Source organism: Trachemys scripta, chromosome 3 (assembly GCF_013100865.1).
Source record: "Trachemys scripta elegans isolate TJP31775 chromosome 3, CAS_Tse_1.0, whole genome shotgun sequence".
Taxonomy (NCBI): domain Eukaryota; kingdom Metazoa; phylum Chordata; order Testudines; family Emydidae; genus Trachemys; species Trachemys scripta.
In genome coordinates this window covers 128,981,878-128,996,140 of record NC_048300.1, presented here as the reverse complement: position 1 = coordinate 128,996,140, position 14,263 = coordinate 128,981,878, and the positions used below count along the sequence as shown (strand labels likewise).

The 14,263-nt window shown below is 38.7% G+C and overlaps 1 protein-coding gene across 2 annotated transcripts in view; it reads right to left on the bottom strand.

The window, feature by feature from the left end:
* Positions 1-14,263, bottom strand: part of ASCC3 (activating signal cointegrator 1 complex subunit 3) — a 480,033-nt gene that overhangs the window by 436,294 nt on the left and 29,476 nt on the right. For both annotated transcript variants that reach the window (XM_034765979.1, XM_034765980.1), the window contains one exon: positions 12,291-12,874. In XM_034765979.1, coding sequence (XP_034621870.1) covers positions 12,291-12,874 — 584 coding nt within the window. The remainder of the gene's footprint in view (positions 1-12,290; positions 12,875-14,263) is intronic.

Here is a 14,263-nt window from a genome sequence, read left to right as displayed (position 1 = left end):
ATTTGAAAAAGAATGTTCCATGAATGTACTAGTGTTGAAAAAATTAATAGCTATAGCTATTCTTTGGTGGCAAACACTGTAATACTATGGCCCAGGAGGACTTTATATATTATAATGCAATGGCACAGGAGAGACTTAACACAAATGAAACATTCAGACTGTCCACAATAATCCTTAGTTAAGGCCAAGGAAGTGCTAAACTGAACACTTAAATCAGTGAGAATTAAGAACGCTTAGAACTTCTCAGGAAGTGCTCATCAACTTCTAAAAATCAGACCCTAAATGCAAGGGCAGGATAGTTAAATATATTACCTTTGAATCCACACAGTTGTATGCAATATAGTTATAGCCATGTCAGTCCCAGGGTATTAGAGACACAAGGTGGGTGAGGTGATATCTTTTATTGGACCAACTTCTGTTGGTGAGAGACACAGGCTTTCAAGCCACACAGAGCTCTTCTTCAAGTCTGGGAAAAGAGCTCCCAGCTTCATAGAAAAATGCAAGATAGAACAGATGGCATATATTGTAAGGGAACATGTGATGGGATGGATTAGACCCAGAGGCCCACACCCGTCCCAGGAAAGGAGCTGTGGAGTTAAGTCCTCCGAGAAGCCTAGAAAGGCTACAAAGGTCTAGCCAATCAGAGAGGCTGCAGAGAGCAGCCAATCAGGGCCCAGAGGAGCCATATAAAAAGGAGCTGCATAGCCAAAGACTGGCTTCAGGAAGGAACTGCCCGAGGAGTGCAGGTGGTACTCCTGGCTGGCCAAAGGAACCTGCAGCACTAGGGACAGCTCAGTGCTGGCAGGGACATGGGGAGTGAAAAAGAGCTCCTGACTGCTCTGAGCTAAAGGTGAAGCATCCATGAAGGCCATGGGGAAGTAGCACAGGGAATTGAAGACAGTTTCATTAAAGGGACGCAGCAGCACATAGCTGCTATTCTTAGGGTCTCTGGGTTGGGACCTAGAGTAGTGGGCGGGCCCAGGTTCCCCCTCACCTTCCATAGTGGCTTACAGCAATAAACCCTCCAGAAGGGGATCTGAACTGCTCCCATTGTATTTTGAAGAGAAAATGCTGCTTCATGCAATATATTTGCATTTGTGCTGCTTTATATGAAACAGAGAGCAAATGTGCATAGAGTGTACAGAGTGGTCAAAACATTAAAATTGGTTTTAACCATTGACTTGCAAATATAAATTCTAAAACCATCTCTTGTGGAATAGTATTTTATTGTAATTTCATAAACTAGAGAGTGTCACTCAGACAGCACTTCTCACATTAGTCTTAATTTTGCTTGCCATACAGAATAATTTTGAATATTCACACTTCTAAATTAAATTCTTAAATATCATTAACAATTTGGCCATGTAAATTAAGACTGCACTTATTTTCTCTTAAAAAAATGTGTCCAAGCCAGATTACTGTTTCTTGGAGCAAACTAAATGAATGACTGCTCTGAATAATGAATGCCCATTATTTACACATACTTAATTTAGTGGACCAATTTAAAAAACTGAAGACAAGGTCACTTTACAACTTAATTAAGATGACTTGAAATGTGAGGACTATTTATTTCCTTCATACTATAATTAATTAGATGTGTTGTAAGTAAGGTTAAATCTAGGTACTTTAGTGGATTTAAAATCCAACCCCACATTTTCTTTACTGTGTGACCTTACTAACTGACTGGTTTCCTGATCTTAAAGAACATATGCTGATTTTGATTTTGTGTGAATCAGAGGGACAATTAATTTGTATGCAGTGTTGTTGTAGACATGTTGGTGCCAGAATATTAAGACACAAGGCAGGTGAGGCAATATCCTTTAATTTGTTGTCATTTTAATGCAGCAGATGTATCAACAAAACAAACTTGTTTTTATACAGAATGTCTTGCACTAAATGAAGGTTACTGAACCTTTTTTTCAAGTTGTTTTCATTTTTTTAATCTAAACCTCCTCATACTTGTATCATTTTCCTAGATCGATTTTGTATATCACTTAAAACTGGGGGAGGGGGGAAATCAATAAACTGGACATTTACTTTCAACTATCCTCATCCTTTCGATGGTTCTATATCTTTGTCTTCAATAACCTTTTTTTTATAGCTTTCAAGATTAGCTCCTGACTGACCACTTACTTCATGAAATCCTAAAGAACTAAATAATATTTATTTTTGGCAGGATTGCCTTTTCTTCTTTTTCTTTGGTAACCTACCAGAAAACTTGGCTTAGTTGGTCAACTTTGGATAAGTTCTGGGTTATGTCCATTTTCACTAAGCAAAACAGTCCGTTCTTAAGGTCATTAACAATACTTTCTGTAATGTGTCCTGAAAGCAACTGTATGAAATTATTTTCAATTACTGGACTTGACTGTTGTTTCTTTTGGCTTCCCTATAATTTCGAGAATAGGATTATATTAGGCCAATAGTTCAATAGAAAAAAAAATTGCCACTGTTTCCTTCACCAATAATCTCTATGACCTCTAAATGCAAGATCAGACATAGCCCAAGCGAATATGCTGTTAACACCACAATTGAGGTGGTATAGGGGCACCTATATAGTATAGGGGCAGGCAAACTTTTTGGCCTGAGGGGCACATCGGGTTTCCAAAATTGTATGGCGGGCCGGTTAGGGGAGGCTGTGCCTGCCCAAACAGCCAGGCATGGCCCAGCCCCCACCTCCTATCCAACCTCCCCCTGCTTCTCATCCCCTGACGGCCCCCCCCGGACCCCCCATCCAACCACCCCTTCTCCCTGTCCCGACTGCCCCCGGAACCCCTGCCCCTGACTGCCCCCCGCCGCCCCATCCAATCCCCCCTCTCCTTCCTGACTGCTTCCCCGGAACCCCTGCTCCCATTCAACCCCCCCGTTCTCCGCCCTCTGACCACCCCAACCGCTATTCCACACCCCCACCCCCTGACCACCACCCCAAACTCCCCTGCCCTATTATCCAACCCCCTGCTCCCTGCCCCCTTACCGTGCTGCCTGGAGTACCAGTGGCTGGTTGCGCTACAGCCATGCCGCCTGCCTGGAGCCAGCCACGCCACTGCGCAGCACAGGGTACCGGGTCAGCCCCGGCTCTGCAGCTGCGCTGCCCCAGGAGCTCACAGCCCACTACCCAAAGCATTGCGCAGGTGGCAGGGCGAGCTGAGGCTCCGGGGGAGAGAGAACAGTGGGGGAGGGGCTGGGGGTGAGCCTCCCGGGGCAGGAGCTCAGGGGCAGGGCAGGAGGGTCCCACGGGCCGGATGTGGCTTGCGGGCCGCAGTTTGCCAACCTCTGCTCTAGTAACTGTCTTCTTTTCAATTTGAGATTTTTAATGATACTATGCAAATACCACTGATCACATATTAAGCAAGCTCCAAAATGAATCAGTTGTTTCATGTATTGCTATATTTTGAGAAAAATACTGCCAGTCTCTCTTTTCACTTATCCATACCATGTCATCTGAATTTTTTTCCCCCCAATCCCCAAAAAGCCAAAAGGGTTGCAGTAACTTTTGTGCGCCACACAACCAGGTTAATTTAAGTTTGGATCCGGCTTTCAACACGGTTTCATAATAAGATGCCGAAGAGCATTGATTTGTCTTATAGTACTGTGGGACTAGTCCCTCAGTTTGACAAGGGCCATGTTTTACAATAAAATATTTCTGTTCTGAACTTAAAATTTCAACATTAAATTTTTACTTGTCAACGGAATTTTCTCTAACCAACTCAATTTGAACGTCACTGGAATCAGTCAGTAAGGTATCACTGGTTCGTGCAGAGGTATTAAATATTTCCATTCTGAACAGAGTTTGCTCCTTGAACATTATCTAGTTTGAATATTTTGGGGCTTCCAGGGTTGAAACATTTTCAATATGCACTGCCAATTTTCCGATATTTTGTCAGTGATTGATGAAGAGACTGAGTGTGTCTCTGATGTAGTGAGAGTTTTAACAAAACACACACACACACACCACACACATACTTTTTGGCAACTTCACAATTTGCTCACTGGTCTCCTTTTGTTTCTTGTGCTTAGCAGGTCCATTCAATTGTTTTGATATTTTTAAACACAAATAACTCAGCATTTATATTCCAAACTTTAAACTAAATAGCAACGCACATCCAAAGAACACATGTAATTAGTCAAAAAGCCCAAAGGATTGAGTCAACAGTTTCAACCTGGAGTCCGCGGACTATGTTTAAGAGGTCCGCAAAAGGTGGTCATTACCATAGAACAATGGTTTTCAACCTGTGGTCCATGGACCCCTGGGGACCTCTCCACAGACTGTGTCTAAGATTTCCAAAGGGGTCTGCACATTCATTTAAAGTTTTTTAGGAGTCCGCAAATGAGAAAAGGTTGAAAATCACTGCTCTACTGGAACTAAATGAAATGAGTTGCAGTGCCATAAAAGGGAAGTACTGTAACTGGGACATCAAACCACAAATCTTTATATCTTAACCCACAATTTTGCTCATGGAAAAGCTTGCAATTTGATCACAAACAGTATTTGCTTTGGATTCACCAGTCATGTGGCTGAGTACCAAATGCAAACAACTGTTGTCACAAATATAAAGACCACTCTTGAAAGAGTGGTCTGTGTATCACAGAAACCAAATTCTAGGATGTATACAGTCATGCAATTAAACTATTAAAACAATTAAATCCTTGGCACTTTTCAAAGATCATGATACCTAGTCCATTTTACATTACTATTTAAGTCAGGCACTTATGGTATGTCTGCTTCCATAGAATAGAAATGTTACAGATCTGTAATATTTAATTACTGTTAAGATACACACATTCTTCAGATAAGATTAGATCCTACCGCACATGGGGCAAGACTCTCTGGTATGCTCCAGCTATTCTGGGCTATTCCATAAACCTAATTTAACTGCCTGAGTAGACCAGCTTTATAATGGTTTTCCATTGTAAAAATGTTAAATGGGAGCTACACTGCTCCACTGAAACTAGCCTAGTTACGAGAAACACACTCTAATGGAGCATAAAGATTAAATTTTGATCAGGGGCTGTCAGGGTTCCTTCCCCACTCTGAACTCTAGGGTACAGATGTGGGGACCCGCATGAAAGACCTCCTAAGCTTATTTTTACCAGCTTAGGTTAAAACTTTCCCAAGGCACAAGTTCCACCTTGTCTTTGAACAGTATGCTGCCACCACCAAGTGATTTAAACAGACATATAGGGAGGGCCACTTGGAGCCCTATCTCCCCCAAAATATCCCCCCCAAGTCCCTACCCCCCCTTTCCTGGGGAGACTTGGGAATAATATCCTAACCAAATGGTTACAAATTGAGCACAGATCAATCCCCCTGGGTCTTTAGGACACTGAAAAACAATCAGGTTCTTAAAAGAAGTTTATTTAAAAAAAGATAAAAGAATCACTTCTATACAATCAGGATGGAAAATAACTTTACAGGGTAACAAAAAGATTCCAAACACAGAGGATTTCCCCTCTAGGCAAAACATTAAAGTTACAAAAACAAGGATAAACCTCCCTCTTAGCACAGGGAAAATTCACAAGCTAAAACAAAAGATAATCTAACGCATTTCTTTGCTATTACTTACTATTTCTGCAATACTAGATGCTTAGTCCAGATATGGCTTAGGGAGATCTATTTGCCCTGCCTGGTTCCTTTGCTGACTCCGAGAGAACAGAACAAGGACACAAACAAAAACCTTCTCCCACAGATTTGAAAGTATCTTCTCCCCTTATTGGTCCTTTTGGTCAGGTGCCAACCAGGTTATCTGAGCTTCTTAACCCTTTACAGGTAAAAGAGGAATTAATCCTTTACAGGGTAAAGAGGGATTTTAAGCCACCCTTAGTTGTATGTTTATGACAGAGGCCATTCCCTATCTGGCCCCTGCAATCCTCGCCTGGTCTCCTCCTCCACTCTCCCAGGGCCAGGGACTCACCCCCCACATGCCCTCTCATCCCCAGCCTCCTAATATCGGCAGACATCTGAGCTGTGCCTGCATGCTATGTGGCAAGAGGGCTGTCAGGAAGCCAGTTGCTATACAGAAAATTCAAAGGGCATAAAAACTAATACTAGTTGAAATTTCATATACAAAGACCAACTACAGGAAGAAAAAAAAATGGTAATTTAGACCCCTTTTTATGCCTATTTGAGAATACAACTTTAACTACCAAGCTGCAACCAGTAGCTCCTATAATTAATACTTAAAGCTATTCAGAAAATGCAGCTAGTGTTGAATTCTGCAGCCTGATCCTTAAGTTGTGTTTCTTTTTGTGAGCATACTTAACCTTCACATTAAAGTTAATGGAAGATAGGTCCATTCTAAATCTGTGCTCTACAACCTACACTGGCTGCCTGGTGGTTTCCATTTTGATTTTGAGACAGCAGTTTTGACCTCGAAAGCCCTAACTGACTTGGGACCTGCCTCTCCCCCTGTGACATACTGCCATGGTAATTGTCAGCAGAAGCATCTTACCTGAAGCCCCAGTCAGTAGAAAATGGGGGGGAAATAGAGAGAGAAAGGAAGTAGGCCATTCTTCATAAGGACCATTGGCTTTTGAAATTCAGTTCCTCCTCAGGCCCACAGTAGTCTAGGTTTGAACATACTACAAGGCTCCCCTAGGGATGGGGGGAGGTGTTGTGGGACTTTATTGGGGATTGAATGGGGAGCGTTGATTAATTTTGGTTATAAATGTGTTGTCAGTGGTTTATCTGATTTGAACTGGGGTAACTCCTGGGTCTGTTTGTTTATCAGAGTACTGTATTTAAAAAAAAAAACAACTAGCAAGAACCTTGTCGACAGGCAAGGGTCGAAATAACTTTTTTATGTGTGGAAGAATGCGGAACAAGGGTAACGTAGGCTGAGGCGGAGCTCAGGTTGGGGGAAGAAGGAGGAGCAAAGAGGAGCTCACATTTCCCCCTACACCAGACCCAGGTAAAATTGCTCCATGAAAGTCTTCTGCACTCTTTGAGAAAATACACTTAATATTAGGGCTAAAAGGAAAGGAAAAAAACAACAACAAAAAAGTTACTTTAAAAAGCATTTGCTAATAACAAATAGCTCATAAATCAGTCCTCAGTCTTCTGGTTCTCTTTAGGATTGTGACAAACAAAGTAGTGCAATCTTGAAAAGTTATTTTTAAAAAACAGAACAAAAACACGTCTTGTGTATATCCTCTAACCTTCTTTTGATCTTGTTAGAAAACCATAAACTTCAAAGGCAATATACCAAGGTACCTTGGGATTGTTTATCTACTGATTAATGGTATAACATCAGGATAAGTTTCTCTTATCAGTCTTTCATTCTTCTGACATTTCATTTTTTTTAAATTTATCTTTTCCTTTGTATAATACTAAAAAACTGGCCCAATCAGTCTATTTATGACAGATATGCCTGGTGCAAATTAGATAAATATAGTTTTTGGATTCTTAGTCTATGTGCTTGTAAATACGTACCTACATATTTTTATAAATGCACATACATACACACACAATCAAAAATTAGTAGACTGGCAAAAGTGTAAGAATTTCATGTGCTTATCTAGATACAAACAATCATACATTGTGAATGAGTGGTGATAATATACTTTTGTATTATAGATATTCTTTCATATAATCACTGAATTCCCTCCTACTCATATTTTATATAACGTTTAACTTTGTCTAGATATACACCTCTACCCCGATATAATGCGACCTGATATGATACGAATTCGGATACAATACAGTAAAGCAGTGCTCGGGGGGGGGGGGGGGGGGGGGGGCTAAGCAAGTTCAATATAACACAGTTTCACCTATAACGCGGTAAGATTTTTTGGCTCCCAAGGACAGCGTTATATCGGGGTAGAGGTGTACATGTGACATGCTGAATAGTCTGCTGTCATACTGAATGACACTCAAGCTTCTTAGTTTTAGTTGTTCAGACGTTTCCTTTTTCATGCTATAATGTGGAAAACAGAATTAAATAAAAGTTTACAATGAACCTTCATATAAGCTACTTCTTTACATTTTTCTCCTGAATTCCAGGGTTCACTTAATTTCTCTCTGTACCTGTATTTAACATGTAAGCAATTGCAGGAAGTGTACTGTCTGTCTTTTTATTTAAAGATTATTTTGTAATGGTCCCCAGAGTTAATGGTGTTACAATAGAAGTGACTATTTACCAAAAAAAAAAAAAAAAACCATCAATATTTTACTTATGACTTTTAAGTATTAATTAGAGAAAGAATCTCTCTATGGGAACAACATTCAATAAGTCATGAGCAGATGCAGTAATTTTGCAAGGTTTCTGTTTTAAAATCTAACTGGAGCAAAGCATTCTCCAGTTATCCTAAGAAAATCAGGTTTGTTAAAACACCTCCTGTTATTTAATTAATTGTTTTGAAAGAGCCATTATGGTGGCTGCTGTGTGTGTGAATGGGATATTAAGAATAACGTACCACATACTAAATCTTGAGAAAATCATTGACAGCTATCATGGCTAAACTCTGTATATACCATGTCAATAACAATGGCTCTCTATTCTCATATACAAGTAATTGGCTTCTTACATGTCACTACCAGTTATGTCATTATCAAACTTATCAACAATCTGAAATATGTTAAAATCATTTATCTGCAATATAATGTATATAATCTAATTTGACTAGACTTGTTCATAGTGGAAAATCACTGCCGCATGTATTCAAAGAGTAAGAGTGAGGCAATAACTAATCAAAGCAAATTTCTTACAGTTATGACCTGAGAGAAACCTTGTTATGGGTTGAAACGGATATGTGAACGTGCCCTTCATTTGATATATTTGTAACTGACTGTTAAGTGACCACACTTAAAACAGGATTTATTACAATCTAGCCAGAAAGTAGCACCATTTTATTTCATAGAATTATAGAAATGTAGGGCTGGAAGGGACCTCAAAAGGCCACCTTGTCCAGCCCTGTGTGCTGAGGCAGGATTAAGTATACTTAGACCATCCCTGACAGAGGTTTGTCTAACCTGTTCTTAGGTGGGGGATTCCAGACTATTCATACAAATACTCCTTATTTCCCAGTGTATAAATAATGAGAGAATTTTACAGAGCACAGCGACTTCAGCAGACAAATATCAACCCACTCAATGCATCCTCAGAGCATGCACATGGAAACAGCCACTTGTCACACCATCTCAATAATGCTTGTTATAAGTCTATTGCACACTTTGTTCTAGAAAAGGACTATTAAGTTAAAGAGACTCATCCGCATAAAGACACAAGATTATGCCAGTAGCAAATATCAAAACACAACCCCAATGAAAAAACTGCATGAAAGCACAACCCAAAACTAGCAATAAATTTCAAAGCATTACTGCCCTAATGGAGGATATAACATCAATGTAAGCTAGCATTTCGCAAAAGCTGCTGAATTTCAAACTGTTTCAGTGGCCCCACATAAACACAACACAGTGGGCAATGAACTAATGGGACTGTTGTGATAAAAGGTGACATGCCAACCACCTAATATTTGTATTAAGTAGGGAAGGGTTTTGTGGGAGTTAATGGGGAGGGAATGAAGAGAACAAGGAGCGAAGTGAATGTATTTCTTAATTATTATTAAGACAGGTGATTAAACGTTTTAAAAGCTTCCTTGAGATTACTGCTTGCAATCCACCAAAGGAAATGCCATATTTTTCCCCTGACGGCAGTCCCAACATGCTAATCTAAAGAAAGATACTCTTCCCTGCTAAACAACCTTCAAGAAGGAGAGAGGGAAGCGGGGGAGAGTGGGGGGGGGAGGAGAGCAGACTTTTTTCTTACCTAATCAAAATTCAAGTTTAACCACAATGATAAAGAACATTTCCTGAAAAAGAAATGAAACATTTTTTTCTGCAAAATAAGTTAGAGGATGGCATTTTCATACAGATCAGCAGCATGCTTTTGGTTTTTATACTTAATTTAAAGACTTCTTTATCATCATTAAGACTTATTATGGAAGATGGCTATTCTTCTCAATCCCCTTTCACTGGAGCTAGTTTTAAGTGAATTTTTAAACCTATTACTTAAATATCTTAAGCATTAAACATGGATAAATTAAGTAATACCCTGGGTAGTGGGGGGCATTTTCTCTCTCCCTTTTCCGTTAGATGTAAATAAATATTCCTCCCCATCTAAGAAACCTTGTGGAAGTCAAGGTCCCCATACTGTATTTTTTCTGTTAAGAACATTGCAGGCTCTTGAGGAAGATAAGGATTACTTAGTTTTCTCTTTTACATGCAAGTTCCTCCCTCTCTCAAGAGGTGGGCAATCTTTAATAATGTTGTTTGTGTCTCAACTACCCAAGGTGTGAAACTGTTTGCAAAATATGTCAAGTTTTGGGGGAGAGGTTATTTACACTATCATCTTTTACATAGTTGGTTATGTTGAATATAATTTTGGCTTGGTCGGGCTTCATGTTAGTGGATGTCCTTAGAATTGAAAAAAACAAAAATCAGAAAAAAATATGGCAAAAAATAACTATTAAAGAAAGTCACATGATAAAGACACTGGTTGACCCATACATGGTTAGTGCCTTTAAAATGTTCAACTGGTCGTCATAATAGCCATACTTAAATACCAAACAAAACAGGAGCATGCCCTCATTTATACAATAGGTATCCAAAGCCAGTTATCTAAATGTAAAAATTATTATCTTTAAAAGAATAAATATTGTCTTTAGTAGCAAACTCACCTTGAGTCCACAGGATTCAGTTTTCAGCAGACTACCCACTCCTACCTATAGCACCACTTCTGTATTTCTACTCCCTTTCAGAAAAGCTACAGAGGGATCTTTAAGTAGTTTGAAATATCGATTTTCTAAAAGAAAGTTAAAAGGTTCAGTTGAAAGAAGTACTGAAGAATTATGTTGGAAAAAGGAAGGAAGAGGTGGTAGTTTGTTTTTCAAAATTCACTCTGTACTCCACACCAGTGTTCTCTGATGGGTAAGCCACCTTCACCAACTGAATTTGTCTGCTCTCTCTTGCTCAGCAGATTCCTCCTCAGGTCCATGTCTCCCCAACCCAACACTGTCCTATTACAGGACCCAATTCCACTCTCATCTTCCTTCTGACACATTACTAGTCCCCTGTCCCACTCCCTCTGGTTCCAGGTTAGTAGCCACTACTCACATTCAAAGAATGTCTGCTGTTGACCCCATCACCACTAGCCACTCTAACAGCAGTCCCCTGTCTTTCTGAAGGAGTCACTCCTTCGTTCTACTAGCTTCCACCAGTTCCTGGACTACTTTCTAAAGGCGGAAATAGGTAGCAGATTTATAATGAATCTTTCTGCAGAGCTGCCTGCCCCTACTTCCACCTGAAAGCAGATCTCTCTCTCCTGCCTCAGCAGCAAAAGAGGGTCTGCAACAGGAAGTGTGACCACAAATGCAGAAAAAGAATTAAAAGGTAATTTTTTTCCACATTTGAAAGTACCATTTTTTTATTTTAAAGTGTAGTTAGAAAGTATAACTAGACCTTAAAATTAATGAACATTTGGAAGTTAAGCAAGATCTTTAAAGATAATAAAAATACAATCTCTCATTTAAAACAGTTGCTTCCTAACAAAACTGGGAGTGGATGGGTCATTACACAAACTAAAAACTATTTCCCCATGCTAATTTTCCCCCTACTGTTACTCACACCTTCTTGTCAACTGTTTGAAATGGGCCATCCTGATTATCACTACAAAAGTTTTTTTTCCCTCCTGCTTATAATAGCCAACCTTGATTGATTTGTCTTGTTAGAGTTGGTATGGGAACACCCATCTTTTCATGTTCCCTGTATATATATCTTCCTACGGTATTTTCCACTCCATGCATCTGATTAAATGGGTTTAGTCCACAAAAGCTTATGCCCAAATAAATTGATTAGTCTCTAAGGTGCCACAAGTACTCCTGTTCTTTTTTCAAAAGAAAACTGTCTCCGTATATAAACGGAAAAAACATTTATATAATGCTTTCTTTCTGCCCCAGCGTACTATAATATCTTAAGCCATTATACAGACTTGTGTATAGTGATTTAAGATATTGTGATTTCATTTTTATTAACACAGACAAAAACATTACCACCACTCAATTCAGCTATTGCCCCATGACAGCTGTAACTATAGCTTTAGCAATATGCCAAGTCTCAAAAGCTACCAGAATAGTCACCTTTTACCTTCAAGAAGAAACTTGCCTCTAGCCTGTTAATGTCAAGTGGACATCATTTTTTTGGCGGAAAACTTGAAATAATGAGTAAAAAAAGGAAAGTTTGATATCTGTGTCACGTTTAAATAAATTCTACTACAGTATTACTAATATATCTACTGTACCTCATTCTGAAGCTCGTCACCACTTTTACTAGATGCAAGCATCTCATACAAAGTGCAGCAGAGATCATCTGTTGTTGGTTCTCCAGGGGTTCCTTTTAGTGATTCATTTAGAAACTTCCCAACCTCATACCACAGAAAAGAATCATCCACTTTTTCCAATGACTTGAGATCAGAGTTATTGCCATAACAATTCTGGAAGTTTTCCAAATCGTTATTCAGAAATTTCTTGTAATCTAAGCTTATAGTTTTCTGTTCAGCAGCCTCACCATTTATTGGCAGTTCTTCAGAGTGATCCAGGTCATGCATGTCAAATGAAAATACTATATTTTTACCAAAGATTACTCTGTTATCACCATTTTGTTCTTCAGCAATCCGTATAAGTGCTGTAAGCTGTTCTTCAGTGAAGTAAGAAGCAATCCGGCATGTGGCATTACAGGCGGCAGTAGCAGATGATGATGGAAAGGGCCCAAACATCTGCTTGATTGCCTTTGTTTCATCATGACCAACGCATTCCTTCATGTGAAACGTCTTAAAGAGAAAAACAGCTCCACTTTCAATTGCTTCTTGTCCATTTTCTGTTCCTACTGTGCACAAAAACAAAAGAAACTTTACTACATAAATTCTAACAACTGAGATAATTCTCTTTTACTGCCTATCACATAACTATATTCAATTTGTTGCTCCAAACAGTGTCATATGAGCAATGAAAGTGACATGAATCTTTAAACAAAGAATAAAACAATAAGAATAAGTTGTTGCAGGATTTTACAGTTACAAAGGTGTTGTAGCAATAAAGCATCTAGCTTTTACTCATTTTAGTTGTACTTTTATTTATGAAGTATTTCTATGTCTATCATCTTGGTATCCTTTATGAACTTAAAAAAACAAAAACAAAAAACCTATTTTCACACCATCAATATTCTTTGTACAAACTAACATTTTTTAAAAATTGGAGAAGGTGTTGAGGATGTAAATCACACAACCTGACTGAACGTTCTAAATTACTTTAGAACACAAGATCAAGCCAAAGCTCTTCTCTGCTCCTCTAGCTCGATTCAGCCACTAGGCGTTTACTGCATACTGTACAATACATACATTCTAATTTTATAACTAATGCAACATCATGTTTATCAGTTAATGCTGGATACAGATATTTTGTCTATGGACAAAACCAGAAATTTACAGTGTGCTGAAATCAACAAAAGCATAAAGAATATTAATTTTACCATTTATATTTATAAATCGGTGTCAATAAGAGCTTCTTAGGGAACCAAGTGCCAAGAGAACCTTTAACTTAGTTGTTGCTGGTTTTGCTGATGATTTCATTTGCCTTGTTCTTGATTTGTCTCTTTTTATAAGTAATACGTAAATATACTAATTTATGGTGAAATGATGAATTATGTAATTTTGACAGACACTGTATATCCCTACATTTTGTTTATTTGCTTACTGCTGTACTGGGGTAAAAACAAAAACAAAAAAAGAGAAACCCACAACATCTTTAAATTAGATAAAGCTAAATTAGCTTTAATACATCAGGCACTTTGGGAAGCAAAAGGGCAAACAATAAATTTAATTTAATAATTTCTAATGAGTGCACTCAATACTTTTAGTCCTTTTAAAAGTGTTTCATTACTAGACACAGATATCCTAGGAATCCAATGACAAAAAAAAAAAAAATCTACCCACAAACACCTCCTCAAATATTCATGCTTAAGTACAAATCATGTTCCTTAAAGTCACCAAGAATATTATGGCTGCTCTATATCTTTGAAAAGTTTCAGGTGTTTTTCGTTCATAGGCTATAGAGCAATTACTTCTTTGTCCCAGTACAACAAATAATGCTGTCACTCACAGTGCAAGTTAGAAATATTTAATCAGAACTAAGACAACTCTGAATGCTGATGATTGGCTAACTAAAAGCGATAGCAGCTGTGCTTGACTGAAGACACTGTTGTTGAGTTTAAAGCACA